The sequence below is a fragment of the Rana temporaria genome, chromosome 4, assembly GCF_905171775.1.
Source record: "Rana temporaria chromosome 4, aRanTem1.1, whole genome shotgun sequence".
Taxonomy (NCBI): domain Eukaryota; kingdom Metazoa; phylum Chordata; class Amphibia; order Anura; family Ranidae; genus Rana; species Rana temporaria.
In genome coordinates, this window is record NC_053492.1 from 377,766,546 (window position 1) to 377,785,760 (window position 19,215).

The 19,215-nt window shown below is 37.0% G+C and overlaps 1 protein-coding gene across 1 annotated transcript in view; it reads right to left on the minus strand.

The window, feature by feature from the left end:
* SLC24A3 (solute carrier family 24 member 3) overlaps positions 1-19,215 on the minus strand; it is a 486,107-nt gene that overhangs the window by 193,136 nt on the left and 273,756 nt on the right. The window contains exon 3 of the mRNA XM_040351007.1: positions 10,248-10,324. Coding sequence (XP_040206941.1) covers positions 10,248-10,324 — 77 coding nt within the window. The remainder of the gene's footprint in view (positions 1-10,247; positions 10,325-19,215) is intronic.

Genomic DNA, 19,215 nt, shown 5'->3' on the forward strand with positions numbered 1-19,215 from the left:
CCTGCCTACTCCCAACTCCTGCAGTCCGGCTCCTCTCTCGCACAAAATACACTTTAAAAAAAAAAGAAAAAAAAAAAAACTATCTTTATGAGTACAACTTTGCTGGACCCAGGCTTACAATGAGCTCAAACAGATCTATGCTGAAATATAATGGAACTTATTAATCAAAACTAGAGAAAAGAAAATTAGCACAAACTTGGGGTTGTTGATCACAGTGAACAATCATATTTTGTGTTTTTTTTTCTAGCAAATGAAAGGCAAAATCTGATTGGTCATTGTTTCAGCTACCTCCAGTTCTTTCCATTAAATTTTCTGCAGTTTTTGTAAACCATCCGCAATATGTAATAAATTGTAATGTTTTTTTTGATGGACCTTGACAAAATTTTTAATATTTTATCTACTGCTGTGTTTGCATTTTCATGTTGCCAAGTGCCTTCTCCCAATTACATTATTTTTAAATTTAATTAAAGGAAAGGCTAGGGGCCCATTCAAACTGTGTGGTGACTGGCGCAAGGCACTGCTCCCGACCACTGGTACAGAATGGACACTAGCCTGCATGCTAAGTGGATAGTTTTAGAGTGCAGACATGCGTGACTGACCTCTAATGCTGTGTACACACGATCGGTTTGTCTGATGAAAACGGTCTGATGGACCATTTTCATCAGACTAACCGATCGTGTGTGGGCCCCATCGTTTTTTTATCCATCGGTTAAAAAACTAGGAACTTGTTTTAAAATGATCTGATGGTTAACTAACCGATAGAAAAAAATGATCGTCTGTGGGCACGTCCATCGGTTAAAAATCCACGCATGCTCAGAATCAAGTCGACGCATGCTTGGAAGCATTAAACTTCGTTTTTCTCAGCACCTCGTTGTGTTTTGCGTCACCGCGTTCTGACACGATCGTTTTTTTAACTGATGGTGTGTAGGCAAGACTGATGAAAGTCAGCTTCATCAGATATCTGATGAAAAAATCCATCAGACCGTTTTCATCGGCTAAACCGATCGTGTGTACAGGGCATAAAAGTTTTTCTTTATCTGAGAAAGGAAGTGATATTGTACATTTGAATTAAGAGGGTAGAGTTGTTTTTTGTTTTTAAATACACAGTTACCCTTTAAGTTTTATTTCCCTATATATTTTATCTGCTATACATTATTCTAAACAGCAGATGAGTACATTAATTGATATAGCAATTGAACAGCAGTTAATACAACGGGATGCTGAACAAGACTACAATAAGCATGCTGTGCATGACTTACCATTCAAAACAACATAACTAAATCAGCACCATCTAGCACAAATCAATATTACATTTAGATTTCAATGACAAACATACAAAGCTCCATCACCAAGATAATAAAATCACATGCACAAATAAGACTTTGAATACCGCAACAGAAATATAGCAGACATCATTCACTCAGAGTACCAATACCACCAAATCTCATAGGTTATATAGCAACATTGCATGAACGTACCTAACAAAATACCCGAGGATACGCCCCCTCCCACCAACTCTATGTGATTAAATTACAAAAAGAGTAGAGGATTTTCACTTTGCAAAATTAATGTGCATCTTTACAAACTGAAACTGTGTTCTTTCAAGGAATGGCAAAAATTCCATTTGTTTTGCCCTTGCATGCAAGTGCACACGCACAGTGAATGCTCTTTAACCTCCCTGGCGGTATGATTATTTCAGATTTTAGGTGCTGAAAGCGGTACCATTATTTTGCAAGGAAATTTGGCGTTTTATATTGTAGGCCTGTAATTCTTAGGAATAACTCACTTAAATCTGACCAAACAAGAGTTTAGTAGGCATCCCGGTATGAAAAAGTTTGAAAAACCAAATCATACGTTTTAATATAATAAATAATTATAAATAATTATAACAAATAATAATATAATTATAATAAAAAATATTCAATAATGTAATCAACTCAAAATCACTGAAATTTGCTCAGTTGCAGAATTGTCGCTGTCATTACTTTTATTTTTTTATGACGAATTTCCCCACAAATCACTATCGCTCAATTCTGCAAGTGATTCTAATTTATTATCACTGTTTTCTAACTGCCCTAAAACCACTTTTGACATAAAGGGACACTTTTTGGTTGCTATGGACAATCTACAGTTTTCAGGCAGAAAGAACAGTTTTTATTATACAAAAGTACATGCAGAACACTGGGCAGACCTCTAGGGACAAAGGGGGTGTGTATTTTTTACATACAGTACTGTAATCTATAAGATTACAGTATACTGTATGTAATGTGTTTATTTACTTTTTTGAATTTGGCACCAATCTCCGCCCCGTGTGTCGTAACGTCGCAGGGAACGGAGATCGGCGGCACACAGGGACACTGTGTGAAGTGAGCGAGGACGCTGCTCGCTCACACAGCGGGGAGGCATAGCAGGATCCAGGGACAAGGTTAGTAACTTTGTCTGTGGCTGCTGCGAGGCGATGCCGAGTCTGGCTCAGGGATACCGCTTTTGGTACAGAAATCTTACCCCGAGCCAGACTCGGGAATACCGCCAGGGGGGTTAATACATTAGTAAATTAGTGTGTGGGTTCTGTCTATTTTGCAATTAATATTTTTTTAGATCTTTGTCCAGTTTGTTTCTTGTACAATGTCTCTTTTGTTTGCCTGTGAAACTTCTGGCACTAAAGAAATATATGTTTTTTAAAGGGGTTGTAAAGGTTTGTTTTTTATTTTCTAAATAGGTTCCTTTAAGCTAGTGCATTGTTGGTTCACTTACCTTTTCCTTTGATTTCCCTTCTAAATGTTTTTTTTTCTTTGTCTGAATTTCTCACTTCCTGTTTCTCCTCAGTAAACTTTCCATCATCATCCGAGCGGTGGAAAGTCAGTCAGAACAGAGAAATTCAGACAAAGAAAACAAAGAAAAACAAACTTTGGAAGGGAAATGGAAGGAAAAGCTAGTGAACCAACAATGCACTCACTTAAAGGAACCTATTTAGAAAATAAAAAACGAACCTTTACAACCCCTTTCCCCCATAGCGATAATTATTCTCTGTAATGTGTCAACAATTTCTTTTGAACATGTTGACCACTATGGCCCTGGCTCTGGTCTTGGTTTGATCATTTCATGGTAACACTTTGTGGTCCTGTGGGACTATATCACGTGATAGGCAGAAATGCTTTGAATCTTGTGGCTGGATTCCTGCATAGCCAACATAGACTATGGTCTGGGGTGGCAGGGGTGCGAGAGGGCATACAGTCACCAACACTCAACATTGCTAATTGTCAGCAACACATTCTTATATATAAAAAAATGCTCAAGATTTCTGCCATGTCTGCTAGTGCCATCCATCTGGGGTCTTATAGTTACTGTACATTTTCATAGGTGGAATTCTGCACTTTCTGTTCTCTCACTCTTACTTTGAACCTAGAACCCAACTGCTGGCATAATTTCACAACTCTTAGCTAGCCTTGTGAGAAAAAAAAGAGTGGTGAAATGCGTCAAGTAAGGTTGGTTTTCGGGTGGAGACATGATTGCATACAGTCTTTTTTTTTTTTTTTTACAATCAATACAGAAATTGGAGATAAGTTCTGGAGTGCAGATAATATTTTCCATATCTCTAGTGTGGTCTACACACTATGATTGTCTGATTTTCCTCGTTGTTTCACATCAAATCGGAACCATTGAACGAACATTCGTATGAAAACTCACATACGATATAGGCTTTTTTTTTTTGTTGTTGTTTATTATCTCTGATCAGGTGCAGTCTTTCTTTTCTGATTTTTCTTGTGTGAAAATTGTATGAAAACGGTACACATTAAACGAAAATCATTAATTTTGTTCCCATACGAGAAAAATTTTGGAGTTTGTCCCTTCGGGAATTTTCGTACGAAAAGTTGGAATCGACTGTGGAAAGTTGTTTACACACTATATGAAAATCGTACAAAAATTTTTTGAACGAAAATGTTCACCTATTTTTCTTATAGTGTGTACGAGCCTTAGGACTGCTAGATACTTATGGCCTAATTCAGTAAACAATGTAAGCACAACATGTTAACTACAAGCTACAGCAACCCAAAGCAAACAAGCAAGAATTCACTTTAATTAAGTCAGATCAGCATAACTACCTTCTAATTGGTTGCTATGGGTATTGCAATTTGTATATAGTGCTTTGCTACTTCTATGATTTTAATGTATAGTAAGTCCATTTGTACTAATGAAACATGTATTACTTTATTAAAACTGGAATATTATAGATGTACACCAAGCCTGAAAAAGCCCTTGTTGGGCATTAAATTAGACAAGTTATTGCATACAAGCTAGTAATGCTCTTCGCTTAGCAAGTTTACAAAAAAGGTTATTACTTGTATAGGTAAACAATACAGCATTACTAGCGTTTTTTCTCCAAAGTGCTCAACCCCCCTCCTCATTTAATGGGCATTGTCTGCCATTACTCAGGATCCACTGTCCATGAGCCACTGCCCTGCCTTTTCCAAGAGCTACCCTTCAGTCCCATTGCCTGAGGGTCACTATGAATCATCTCCCCTCCTCCATCCAAAAGCAATTGTCCAGCATCTTTTGCCCAAAATGCCACTGCCCAGCACCCCCTCCACCACAAAAAAAAGCCACTTTCCAGCTTTTCCTGCCTCTACCAAGACTCCCAATCCATGATCCACTGCAATACATATACAGTATATTGTTAGAATATACATATAAATAATGAAATGTTTGATTGTTAAACTATTTTTTCTTGCAAAAGACAGATGTGGTCTGATCTTTTGTCCAGCCTTAAGCAACAATTGAATCACTGGGGTCTTGGCTACAGCTTACACAAATAAACATATACATTTATGTTACAGCAGTATATTCCATTTTTTAACCGCATCAGTGATTGCAGAGATCTTGCTCATTCCCAATCCAATTGATGAATCTTCCCTGTGGATTTATCCTTTTGAAAATCTGCAGTCTGTGATGTGTATCCCTGTTACTTGAAATCATTCTATTTTTCATTGTGAATAATTTCTAAATGTATATACAGTATATACACTGCTCAAAAAAATTAAAGGAACACTTTGAAAACATATCAGATCTCAATGGGCAAAAATCTCATGCTGGGTATCTATACTGATATGGACAGGGTAATGTGTTAGGAATGAAAGGATGGCACATCTTTTGATGGAAATAAAAATTATCCACCTACAGAGGGCTGAATTCAAAGACACCCGAAAATCAAAGTTAAAAAATCATGCAGCAAGCTAGTCCATTTTGCTGAAATTTCATTGCAACAACTCAAAATGGTCCTCTTTTGTTTGTATGGCCCCCAAGTGGTTGAAAGTTACTTTTTTTTTACTGTCTTGGATAGAGTATGGAAATGTTAGATTCCCTGTTGGGTTTTTACTGGTATCTCTGTGGACATGGCATACACCCAAGCAGAACCAACTTTTTTAAACACCAGAAATTACAAAAAGCTCTTTGTGTGGAGTTGACATTGTTGAAGTAAATTAACTCATGTGTGTTAAAAGCATTATGCAGCATGTTAGCATGTGTTGTGTTAAGGCAGTCCCTTTATTTTACCAGATTAGATTAGAATAGGGCAATGTGCCTCCATCAATTCTAATCAAAACACATTTGTACGTCATTATGCTGTATACAGTTCCTTGTGTATTGATCAAAGCACCCTGTGTTTATAGGATTCTACATCATCTACATCATCTACTAAGGCCTGATGACCATGTTAATTAACACCAAAACAGACTTTTTAATTCTGAGACATGCCCTCAGAAAAGTGTGCTGGCTGTTTATTGCTGACTATCTTTTAATTAAAATGTTGTTGAAAAGGGAGGTTCGGGGGCCTCTCTTTGCAATTCCATTGCACAAAGCAGGAACGTATAGACTTGTTTGTTATCTAAAATAAAAAATCCTTTATAATCACTTGAAGTCACACTGTAATAAGAACTCATTAGGGGGAACTTCAATAAAGCTGCTCCACCACTTTTCTTCCCTCTTGTTAATGTGTTGTACCAAGCATCTTTGACACTTTTTGTCCTGACAGCACCAAAGTCAGCTAGTTATAAATTGCGCCACTTTTACATTGTGGCGTGACGCCTGACACAAATTCAAAATAAAATACAAACAGTTCATATCTTATGAAAGTGGAGCTAATTAAGACCAACTCTCTTTTGGAATACGAGAGAAACTGGCACAGACAGATTTTTGCGAAAGTGTCCCGCATTCTAAAAGTGCCGCAACATGCGCAAAGTCAAGTAAAATTTTTAGACAGGTACATGAATTTGGCGCATGCTGCACCACTTTTAGAATGCATGAGAGTCGCTGCACCAGATTTCTCAGAATACCAAGGATTGTCTTTTTCAGTTTCAAGCTCAGTGACTCAGAAAGAGCAAAAGCTATGGTTCCAACTCAAAAGCCAGCCAGCTAGCATTTTCAGAAGGAGAGAAAAAGAAGAGGTCAGCAGTTGCTGCCTGTGTGTTTCTTTTTGTATAAGTTTCCTTCTAAAGCGAAACTAAATTCAATGTTTAACAGTTTTAAGAAACGTTTACATTCCCAGCATTTCTGAAATGCTAACTGCCGCATTTGCTTGTGCTCTCAACCAAGCTGTCAAGCCATCATATGGTTAGTGTCATAGCTGATCACATGGGCAGCACCATGGCAGTTGTAGATCAACAGAGGCTAAAACGGCAGCATCCTTGGCTGAAAAGGATAGGGGGGTTTCATTCTACTTTAATGCTCTGTGAAGTCTCTGAACAACTGAAAAGCAGATAAAAGGTATGCCTTTACCTTATGCAGGAGAATGGAACGAGCTCTCAAGGTTTCATTTTAATGTTTCATTTATTTAGGATGGTTATTTAAGTTTTTATCTGTCAAATGTGTTCCAAATTAACTTAAAAGTGTTCCTTTTTAATTAACACCTGAGAGATATTGGCATAGCTTGCGCTGCGTTTTTGTGTAATTTATTGAGCTTAGGACATGCTGTCTTTGGTATACATTATTAGCTAAAAATAGGAGAAATTATGTTATATAGTATGCTGACCTACATACTGTATCTACTAATGTAAAAAGTCATGTGGGAATGGATAGTAGTATGGCACTATTATACTGAGGTTTTAATATATTCACAAAATTGCCTCTATCAATAAATATCGTAAATAAATACATTTACAATATAAAAATAATCATTTGCTGTAATGCTGGTATGAATATTTGGTTATGTATACAACGATTTACATTAATGCTGGTATTAGGTTATGAATACTGTATGCTCTGGGTTAAAATTATAAGCATTTCTCAAGGCACCTGCAATGCTTAGAAATGTTTGGCAAAAATAAATATGCCTTAAAGCAAACCTTTCCACAAGAAACCATAGGAAACCTTTCTATACTCGCCAATAGGCTTTATTCACTAATCAGCAAGTCATGAGTTATTTGCCAAAATAATATTTTTATTGACAACAATGAGATTGCTTTTTTTCATGGCTCTTATTGCTAAAAATAATGTTTGTTAATGCTTAGTGAATTAAGCCTTCCGGTTAGAGTATCATTAGACTCTGATATACAAATGTCAACTTTTTAAAATCGAGTGCTCACCCACCAACTTCTATTTCGCATCTAGCTATTGGTCCTAAAAGCCCAACTTGAAAGTATATATATATAATTTTTTTTTTTTTACTTATGCCGTGTACACACGATCGAAAATTCCAACAAAAAACATGGATTTTTTCAGACGGAATGTTGGCTCAAACTTGTGTTGCATACACATGGTCACACAAATGTTGTTGGAAATTCCGAGAACGCGGTGACATACAACACTACAACGAGCCGAGAAAACAGACGATCGGAATTTTCGACAAGAACTTTTGTTAATCCTTTAATAATAAAAAAAATTACTTCTTTTATCCTATTAGCATCCAAACAGTCCATTACAAAAGCATAAAAACAACCTTTTTTAAAAGGAAAAAGTTACTGAAAAATTTCATGGTGTTCTTTCAGATTCCTATCCATCATTTGTAGCAGTAATCAATAATTTATAGGAAAATTCCTATAAATCTGGTCACCCTGGATTGCCCATATTCCCTTTGCATATCCAGAATAACATTTTCACCATTCAATCATCGCATTATCAGATACAAACCCTGTAAAACCAGATGAAATGACTATCCTTGTCCACATCCAACCTACCTTTAGCTAAATTTTCTTTTTCTGGATTGATCCAACGGTGGGCCCAAATTTCCCAGTATGGATCTAACTCTACCAGTTGGCAACCTAGTACCTACTTTAATGTTTCGTTCTTTTCTTCTTTTCATATACAGATATCTGACATATAACAATTGATTTAACCAAAATATGTACTACAATGGAAAATAGGGTCTGTCATAATATACTGTATAATTTCTGTTTGATCCATATACACCTACTATTTCTTACTATATCTGTAACTTAAATGACATTACCTTGTTTATGGTAATGTAACTGGAATAGGAATGCACACAGTTTCAAGGGTGCATAATCATGTTCATAAGGTGTTTCTGGAGCATGATAAATGGCATGTGAATATAGCCCTAAAATGTTGATGAAGGAGAATTATAAATAGCAAAGGCATTTTTTCATTGTTTCCTGTGAAGGTGCTGGATACTCCATCATTGGTCATGCTCTAAGAACTATAAATAATTATTTGGTGACTGCGTCAGTGTTATTTTACCTGTGTAATTTAAAAATAATATAACTCTTTTTTGTGACCTACTATATATAAAATAACATCCTCTGATGGCTGATGTGATTACGTTTTCAACAGAAATCAAACTTAAAATTTCCATACATTTTACAGTGAGGTGTTTTGACTACAGATGATACAGTTAAGGTTATCATCAAAAAAAGTTTGTTTATCATATCGAAATCTAAAATACTAAAAGTAGACCCACAGGTCAGTTTGCTTAAATTTTTTACTATTCATTTATTTACTATAAATTTAAAGATTTTATTTATTAATGATTTAGGATTTGTGTAAATTGGGAGGATAATTTGGATAATACATGCACACTTACAATAGTGGGAAAAAAATATAGTTGCACAATGTCTAATGCCGCGTACACACGACCATTTTTCATGTCATGGAAAAAAAAAGAAGTTTTTCTCGACGTGATTCTTCTCAAGCCTGCCTTGCATACACACGATCGTGAAAAAAAATGCTTGAGCAAAGCACGTGACGTACAACATGTACGACAACATGTACGTTGTAAATGTTTGGTGAGAGACGATTTGCGCTTTTCAGTCTTCGTGTTTTTCAGTCAGTTACAGCTTGACGAATGTGCTATCTCCGCTATGAATGCTAGTTTTACCAGAATGAGCGCTCCCGTCTCATAACTTGCTTCTGAGCATGCGTGTTTTTTTCACATCGTTAAAGCGTACACACAACCGCTTTTAACACAGACGAGAAAAACGACGAGAAAAAAATAGAGCAGTTTCTAAATTTTCGAGAAAAATGCACTGGAGCCTACACACGACCGTTTTTCACAACCAATTAAAAAAATTGCATTTTTATCATCATGAAAAATCTAAATTTTTGCACAATTGTTTATTGTTTATTGGATATTACTTGCATTTACAAGAGCGTGGTGTAGTTTTTATCACTTTTCACATCTTTGACTTAATTTAAGACATGCAGCTCTTTAAAATGTCTTTAATATTTGTTTAAGATTGGTTTCTGACCACGTAACAGGTACATATACGATTTTTCACATATTTAGGTGACATTCGTTATTGTTTGGTGCGGGTGTAGATTAATAGTTAAAGCCTTAGACTGTCATGTTTTTTGTGTCTTCCACCAACCCTGTCCTTCGCCTGTAAATTTCAAGCCTTTATCACTGACTGGTCACGTTGGATACTTAGTAGAGACTCCTAGACTCCTATTAGTAGTGACACAGAGGATCCATTAAAGATTCACCTGTGTGCAACAGGCCTAATAGTTTGGTTTGGGGATTTGCATGTGTCCCCAATGAATGTTTGTATTCTTTATACAATAAAATAGTCTTTTATGGACCCAGTATATCTAACTCTATTCCATGATCTTCAATTTCCTTGTGTGGTATTCTGTGGCTAATACTGATCAGGGATTAGATTTGGCTGGTAAGAAACATGGTCCAAATATTTTTGCATCTAATTAGAAAAGCTTGCCTGATTTAAAAAATACAGCAGTAAGCATGGTTTGTGTGTGTGCATACATGTACCAAGTACAAATGCAAAAAATTTTAATAAACTTACAAATAGTACATGCATGATGATTGCTCCATTCCGTCTTTCCTCATGTGAGAAGACGTCACTGGGGAATTCATGAAGTGCTAAAAGAATAAAATGAAACCGTCAGTACAGCTGATATAACATTGCTTGTAACATCATAAACACAACTTATCACAGAACAATTGAGAAGATGCAGACAGGACATTGCTAAGCAAGCAATTAATGGCATAGAATTCTTAAAGTGTATCTAAGACCAAAATTTATATTTAGCAGGCCTTAGATGCGGCAGATAATTTTATTCTGATTTTTTTTCCTTTATTTTCACCTGCCATTTTTTCCTGCACTAGAGTGGCAACGCTCACTGTATCTGTATCTATAGAGAAGCTGTTATTACCCTGAGCTAAGATATATACCAGGATTACAGGACACCTCCACCTCTCCTCTGTCCCTATAATATTGGGGGGAGGTGTCATGTAGTCTTCAGAAATAGCTGAGAATTATATAACTGATAACAGTGCAGAACAGGTGGAGCATACAGGTTTCATAGTTACATACAGAGGGGCAGATCCACAGAGAGAGTACGCCGGCGTATCTACTGGTACGCCGGCGTATCTACTGGTACGCCGGCGTACTTTCAAATTTCCCGCGTCGTATCTTTGTTTTGAATCCTCATACGTCGCATTTTTTTACGTCGTCTCTAGTCGGCTTTTTTCTGCGTATAGTTAAAGCTGGTATTTCGTGGCGTACTCAATGTTAAGTATGGCCGTCGTTCCTGCGTATAATTAAAAAAAAAAAAAATTTGTTTGCATAAGTCGTTCGTGAATCGGGCTGGACGTAATTTACGTCCACGTCACAAAAAAATTACGTCCTTGCGACGTCATTTAGCGCAATGCACGGCGGGAAATTTAGGAACGGAGCATGCGCAGTTTGCCGCATTTGAATTGCGCACCGTTACGCCGCTTGAGATACACTACGCCGCCGTAACTTACGGCGCAAAATCTTTATCGATTCGAACCAAAGCCAGGTAAGGTACAGTACGGCGGCGTAGCGTATCTCAGATACGATGCGCCGGGGCAGATCTTTGTGGATCTGCCCCAGAGTCACAAAGTTAGTCTGGTTGAAAAAAAAAAGACACAAGTCCATCTAGTTCAACCAATAAAAAGAAAGAAAAAATTACAAACCTATATACACAAGCCTATAACCACAGTTAATCAAAAGGTAAGCAAAAAAAAAAACAGCAAACCAATTTGCTCCAGCAGGGGAAAAAAATATTTCCTGATCCCCCAAGGGGCAATATTTCCTGGATCAACTTTACCTATAACTATTAGTATCCAGTTCTGCTATGTACATTTAATAAAGAATCCAGGCCTTTTCACATTTTCACAGCTCTTACTGTGAAGAAGTCTTTTTACTTATTTGGAGATTAAATATTCTTTCCTCCAGATGTAAACAGTGCCCCCTTTGTCCTCTGTGATGACCTTAAAGTGAATAATTCAACATAAAGTTCACTATATGTATTTGTACATGTTGATCATATCCCCCTTAATCTCCTCTTCTCAAGAGACAATAAATTCAGTTCCTCTAATCTTTCCTCATAGCTGAGTTCCTCCAATCCTCTTATCAGTTTGGTTGCTTTTCTCTGCACTCTCTCCAGTTCCCCGATATCCGTTTTGTGAACTGGTGCCCAAAACTATACTGCATATTCCAGATGAGGTATTACTAATGATTTGTACAGGGGCAAAATTATATATTTTTTCACTCTCTGGAGTCTATACCTCTCTTAACCACTTACGGACCGCCCACCGCAGAAATACGTCACTACTTTGAAGAGGAATACCGTTGTTATGGTAGCAGCTAGCTACCATAACTCCGGTACCCTCTTCAAGAGCGGGCGGTCCGCTTTCAGATAAAAGTGGTCTCTGTGGTGGATTTTGACCCCAGATCTCATATTTAAGAGGACATGTCATGCTTTTTGCTATTACAAGGGATGTTTACATATCTTGTAATAGGAATAAAAGTAATATATATATATATATATATATATATATATATATATATATATATATATATATATATATATATATATATATATACACTTGTATGCATATATGTAAAACCAAATAAAAAAGGTTACAGGTTTTCACAATATAAAAAAAATATGGAAAAACGTTGTCTTATTTTTTCATTCAGAAAAGTGTTTTTTTTCCCCCAAAAAAGTGCGCTTGAATGACTGCTGTGCAAATACGGTGTGACAAAAAGTATTGCAACAACCGCCATTTTATTCTCTAGGATGTTAGAAAAAAAATAATGTTTGGGGGTTCTAAGTAATTTTATAGCAAAAAAACTAATTTGCCACATAGTTGCCCAATTAAACAGTGCATTGAGGTCAAGTTGTAGACATACTGTAAGGATGTTATTTCACTGCATAGCTTCCACTGTAGAGACAGAAATGGTACTTTTAATCCCAGACCCTATAATATTTATAAATATATTAAAAAGTAAGGGTCCCAACACTGAACCTTGGGGTACACTACTGATAACCTGATAGACCATTCAGAATATGAATCATTAGCCATTACTCTCTGAATATGATATTTTAGCCAGTTTTCAATCCATTTACAAACTGATTTTTCCAGGACTGTAGACTTAACGTTAACATTAGCCATGTGTGGAGAACTGTGTGAAACGCTTTTGCAAAATCCAAGTATACTACATGCCTTGAAAAAGTATTCATATCCCTTGGAATTTTCCACATTTTGTCATGAAACAACCAAAAACGTAAATGTATTTTATTGAGGTTTAATGTGATAGACCAACACAAACTGGCACATAATTGTGGAAGGAAAATGATAATGGTTTTAAACTTTTTTACAAATAAATATCTAAAAAGGTGATGGGGTGGCCAAGCATGTCTCCAGACCTAAACCTTATTGATCATCTGTGGGGCATCCTCAAACAATAGGTGGTGCATCGCAAGGTCTCTAAAATTCAACAGCTCTGTGATGTCATCATGGAGGCGTGGAAGAGGACTCCAGTGGCAACCTGTGGCCCTTTGGTAAACTCCATACCCAAGAGGGTTAAGGCAGAGCTGGAAAATATTGGTTTCGCCACACAAAATATTGACACTTTGGGCCCAATTTGGACATTTTCACTTAGGGGTGTAATCGCTTTTGTTGCCAGCAGTTTAGACATTAACCACTTCCATACTGGGCACTTACGCCCCTTCCTGCCCAAGCCAATTTTCAGCTTTCAGCACTGTCGCACTTTGAATGACAATTGCGCGGTCGTGCTACACTGTACCCAAACAATTTTTTTATCATTTTGTTCCCACAAATAGAGCTTTCTTTTGGTGGTATTTGATCACCTCTGCGGTTTTTATTTTTTGCGCTATAAACAAAAGAAGAGTGACAATTTAAAAAAAAAACACTATTTTTTACTTTTTTATTTAATAAATATCACAATTTAAAAAAAAAACAACATTTTTTTTCCTCAGTTTAGGCCGATATGTATTCTTCTACATATTTTTGGTAAAAAAAAATCGCAATGATCATATATTGATTGGTTTGCGCAAAAGTTATAGCGTTTACAAAATAGCTGATAGATTTATGGCATTTTTATTTTATTAATTTTTTTACTAGTATTGGCGGCGATTTGCGATTTTTTTACTGTCACCGTGTCATTGCGGCGAACACATCGGACACTTTTGACACGTTTTTGGCGCCATTCACATTTATACAGCGATTAATGCGATAAATATGCACTAATTACTGTATAAATGTGACTGGCATTCAAGGGGTTAACACTAGGGGGTGAGGGAGGGGTTAATATGTATCCCTAAATTGTGTTCTAACTGTGGGGAAAGGGGGGTGACTGGGGGAGGTGACCGATGCTGTGTCCCTATGTACAAGGGACACAGATCGGTCTCCTCTCTCCCCTGACAGGACGTGGAGCTCTGTGTTTACACACAGAGCTCCACGTCTTGTCCCTGTAGCCGCCGATTCCGAGTGCCTGGCGGACATCGCGACCGCCAGGCACGCGCATCGGCATCTCGGGGACGCGCCGGACGCGCGCGCGCGGCCGCCGGCGCGCTCGCGCGCCCCCCAGTGGCCGCAAGAATACAGGACGCCAAATGACGTCCTGTTGAATTTTCAGAGTAACCGTGGAGCCGTCATTTGACGATGGCCCGGTACTCTAGTGGTTAATGTCTGTGTGTTGAGTTATTTTGAGGGGACAGCAAATTTACACTGTTATACAAGCTGTACGCTAACTACTTTACATTGTAGAAAAGTGTAATTTCTTCAGTGTTGTCACATGAAAAGATATAATGAAATATTTACAAAAATGTGAGGGGTGTACTCACTTCTGTGAGATACAGTATATATTAAAAACACAAAATCTTTCCTCATACTATCCAAAATTAAAGAAAAGTTTAGCTTGAGTTGTAGAATTCATAAAAAGGCACATGGTTCTACATTTTTTTTTATCATTGATATCAAAAAAGCTAAGATATTTACAAAGACCCAAAAGCATATTACTCAATACGTACACAATACAAACAGTAGAACAAGCTAAGGAAAATGAACTTGAAATGCAAAATACATTCTCTGATGGAAAAAGCTTCAAAGATAGTACACATAGCTGTTTTTCAAAGATTCTTGCGGCACTGACTCACCCAGTGACATTAAAGCCAGCTGTTTATGAACGGCTGTAACCACAGTTCCAGTCTAATGGTTGTTGAGGCAGGTTGAGGGCTACAGAGTTTAGACTGAGAGGTCTTGGCAGGGGGCCACATGTGCCAGCAATCAAGTGATTATGAAAATGCATTTGTATTGTACTTCAAAGAATGCCTGGCTGGGTTAAATCATTGCATCCGCTTACCTGATCCAAGAATATGTTTTTACAAATTGTCTTTATATTTACTGTACCCTTTCGAGTCCCATCACAAAGATAAGCACTGTGCCCTTTGTTTGCTTTGCACTTGGCTGGAAAATTGGGAAACTGAATCCTGCGTCAAGTGTTTTAAGGCCGGCCAGACAAGCAGATGGGCCGTTCGCAGAAGAACACTAGATTTGGCCGACCATGATGCACTCAAGCCAAATGTCAGTATACTGCGAAGGACAATTAAAACAGTTGTACAAGAACTGCAGACATACTAATAAGGAGCTTGAACTCCTACATATTCAATTCCCAGACGGGTTTCATATCCAAGCAGTTTTTACTGCTTACACTTTTAAACGTGTAAACTACATAATAATTCTGTTTCTACATATGCATGCAATCAAGACATACATATTAGAATGTATGTCCAAAGCAGTACACCAATTTAAACTTTGAAAAGCAGGCAGATACCACAAGGTACCAGTAATTACTTTTATTAGCATTATTATTGTTGTACATCTCTCTTTTTCTCTATGATACTAAGGCCTTGCATTGCTTAAAGTGACACGAAACTCTGGTTCAGCGTAAAAAAGTTTTTCATGTATTCTTAATTCAAAAAAGTACCTTCTTTTGCTCTCAGCCCTCTCCAAATGTCAAAATTTGAAATTTTTGGTGCCGTGATCCAACTTCATGTTAGAGAGTGGCTACATGCAGTCTCTATGGTGGAGAGTGGCTACATACAGTATCCAGTCATTTTTTATCCCTCTGGTATATATGGTGGAGAGTGGCTACATACAGTCTCTATGGCCACCCTCTCTTGCTCATCCCAAGACAGACTAGGGACAGTGGACTACAGGATTTTTTTAGTGTGCATAGAGCAGCGTACATGAACACAACTAACGCGCACTGCTTGTCCAAGAAAATAGAAGTGGAACTCACTGGGGATGCTACAACGAGGCAGAAAAGCACAGTAATAAGTGGTTTAATAAAACATGTATTAAGTAGTGGATGTGTATGTATTATTTTTGTAGAATAATGTTTTCCACCTGCAAGTTCAGTGCTCAATAATGGTGCCTTTATTGAACAGTAGAACAGTAGGTGGGGGTGCTTAGGTGTGGAGGGGCAGAACCTAGCACCTAAGTCAGAGATGTCAAGTTCCTGGGCTGGGGATGAAGGAGATGTTTATATTGGGCCTTTCTAGGAAGGAGTACTGACAGGCACTAACATTCATATAAAAAAATATAGGAAAACATGAGGAGATTTTGCAAGTGCTTATCCATTGCAAATCCAATTGCATTTTATCAAGGAATTTGCAATATTATGTCTGTTTTGCAACAAAAATATTCAGCAATAAATGTAAACACATTTATTATTGCAATATTTTTTCACTTAAAAGAAGAGATCGTACTAAAATTGGGACAAAGCATTTTTAAACTGGTGTAAGTTTACAACTGACCTCAAGAGAGACATGTATACAGAGGAATATGCAAGCTAGCAGTCTATTACAGTAATCTCACACTGCATCTCGGAAACCTGGCTTGATGAATTCTTCCCAATGATGCAACTTTAAGCATGGAGGCTCCCAAAACAGCATGGTAACTTGCCTTGATTAGTGTCGCCTGAAAAGTCTAATAACTACCAAACCTTCCTCTTGGGGGCATTACATTACTGATATAGAAAGTTCACACACAGGGAGAGTTTTAACTGAGCTGTTAACATCTCAAACCATACTTACTCATTCTGACAGTCACCAGCTGTGATAGTGTCTGAATGATACAATATAATTAACTTTTCACAAGATGTGAGATTCTATTCTGGTGTAGGGAGGATGCCCTTCACCTGTAACATACACAACATAAAACAGCTGATCCTAAAAAGACCCATTAAGTGAACAGATCTGCATTTTCATTGAGATGAATCACTTGTAGGCTTCTACCCATGGGTATTAATAATTCATCTTTGAGGCTTCTTCTCTAATACTCCAATTCAATTCACATATTCACACAATAATTTATGAACTTGAATGCACATTAAATTCTTTATATATTTATTATGTCCTGGAATTATAGCATAGCATGACAAAAATGTTTTCATTCATTCAGGTAAATAATAAAATATTGTGTATGAATATTTAATAATTCTAGTCACCGGTTGAAGTTCATTACTTTGCTTAAAAAATCGTATTATTTAGAAAGCTCAATAGTTGAAGATCAAGTTATACACTTGGCTAATCTGTTTCAGAAAGACATTCTAAAAGGAAACAACTTCTGCTATACTCTCCATTTAGGTAAAAAATAAAAAAAATAAAAAAGCATAATGCTCTGTAATATCAGTCTCATGGGTGTGCACTATTTTATTTGTGAAGATGTAATATTTGTAGTGAAAAAGGTTATACAACTTTACTTTAAAATTAGGTAAAAATTATACAGTACTTTTTCCTTTATCATCTGATTCTGAACTAAACTATTGTGCCAGTTGGGTAGACCTTAGTGTACTGAACTATGTGATCAACAGAAAAAGGTTGTTTTCCTTTTGTCTACAAGGGTTTTGTGGTGCAAAATTCAGAGGACCCTTTTAAATGATATTACATTAAATAAGTACCGTGTTTCCCTGAAAATAAGCCCGGGTCTTATATTAATTATGCCAACAAAAGACACAGTAGGGCTTATTTTCGGGGTAGGTCTTACCATGTAATGTACTGTCTTCTCTCCCCCTCTCCCTCCCTGCCTGTCAGGAATCCCAAGTGTGAACTGAGTTAAAATGCTTGTACAATCCTATAATCCACTCTATTACAGTAGTATATAATGTACAATGTGTGTGTTTCTGTAATATAATTGTGCCAAATACATTTGTTATAGCGCCGCTCTGCACTTCTGTTACCCGCCGGAGCTCTTTTCCCCGCAATTATATTACAGAAACACACACATTGTATATTATATACTACTGTAATATAGTGGATTAGAGGATTTTACAAGCATTTTTAAGTAGGGCTTATTTTCGGGGTAGGGCTTATATTGCAGCCCTCCTGGAAAATAACGCTAGGTCTTATTTTCAGGGTAGGTCTTATTTTTGGGGAAACAGGGTATATATACTGTATATATATATATATATATATATATATATATATATATATATATATATATATATATATATATATATTTCCATGGGGTAGCCATGGTACTCTACATTTGAAGTAAATGCCCAGGTGCTCACCCACAAAGAAATCCATATGAATCCAAAACTGGTTTAGAGGCACTCACGTGTCTTGTAGAGGAGGAAGATCATATACAGCAGTGTTTTTATTGTCAACATTTTGATGAAGCTTAGTTTATCTTCCTGAAGACAAGAAAGATGGACTGTTTTTGATCTTCCTCCTCTGCAAGACCAGTGAGTGCCTCTAAACCAGTTTTGGTTATACAGTTTTGGTTTTATATATATATATATATATATATATATATATATATATATATATATATATATATATATATATATATATATACATACATACATACATATATGTAAAACAAAAAAAATATGGGCAAATAGCAATGCAAGCATTCAGAATTATTGATAAGACAGATAAACTAGGCACTGTGCCATCTTTCCGTTTTGGGGTTGCCATCTGGCCAGTTAAAATGGAATGTTGCTAATGTTATTGCCATACACGCGTACATCGCAACACAATGGCAACAGGGCAAATCTTTCACAGCGACTGTAACCACAACCAGGGAATATATGATCCTGCCAATACCATGACTACAGGACTGATTCCTTCCTCATATGGCAATGGTGGCAGTCTCATCATGATCAACCATGGCAAGGATGCAGATCTCTTGGTTGCCATGGCTACAATGCCTTGGCATACTTCAAGTGTCATGGCAATGAGGCCTGTTCAATAATGTCAGTGGGGCCTAGGCATTACTATGGAAATAGGGCCAAAATTCTATTGTTATGGCAACAGGGCATACCCAACCACTGTAACAATGGCAACCTCCTCATCATGGTAAGAGGGAATATTCCTTCAATGAAGGGCCTTCCCTCTTGCACATGGCAATGACACCAATGCTCCTGTCACTATTGCAATGGAACTAACCTTTTTGAAACCATGGAAAAA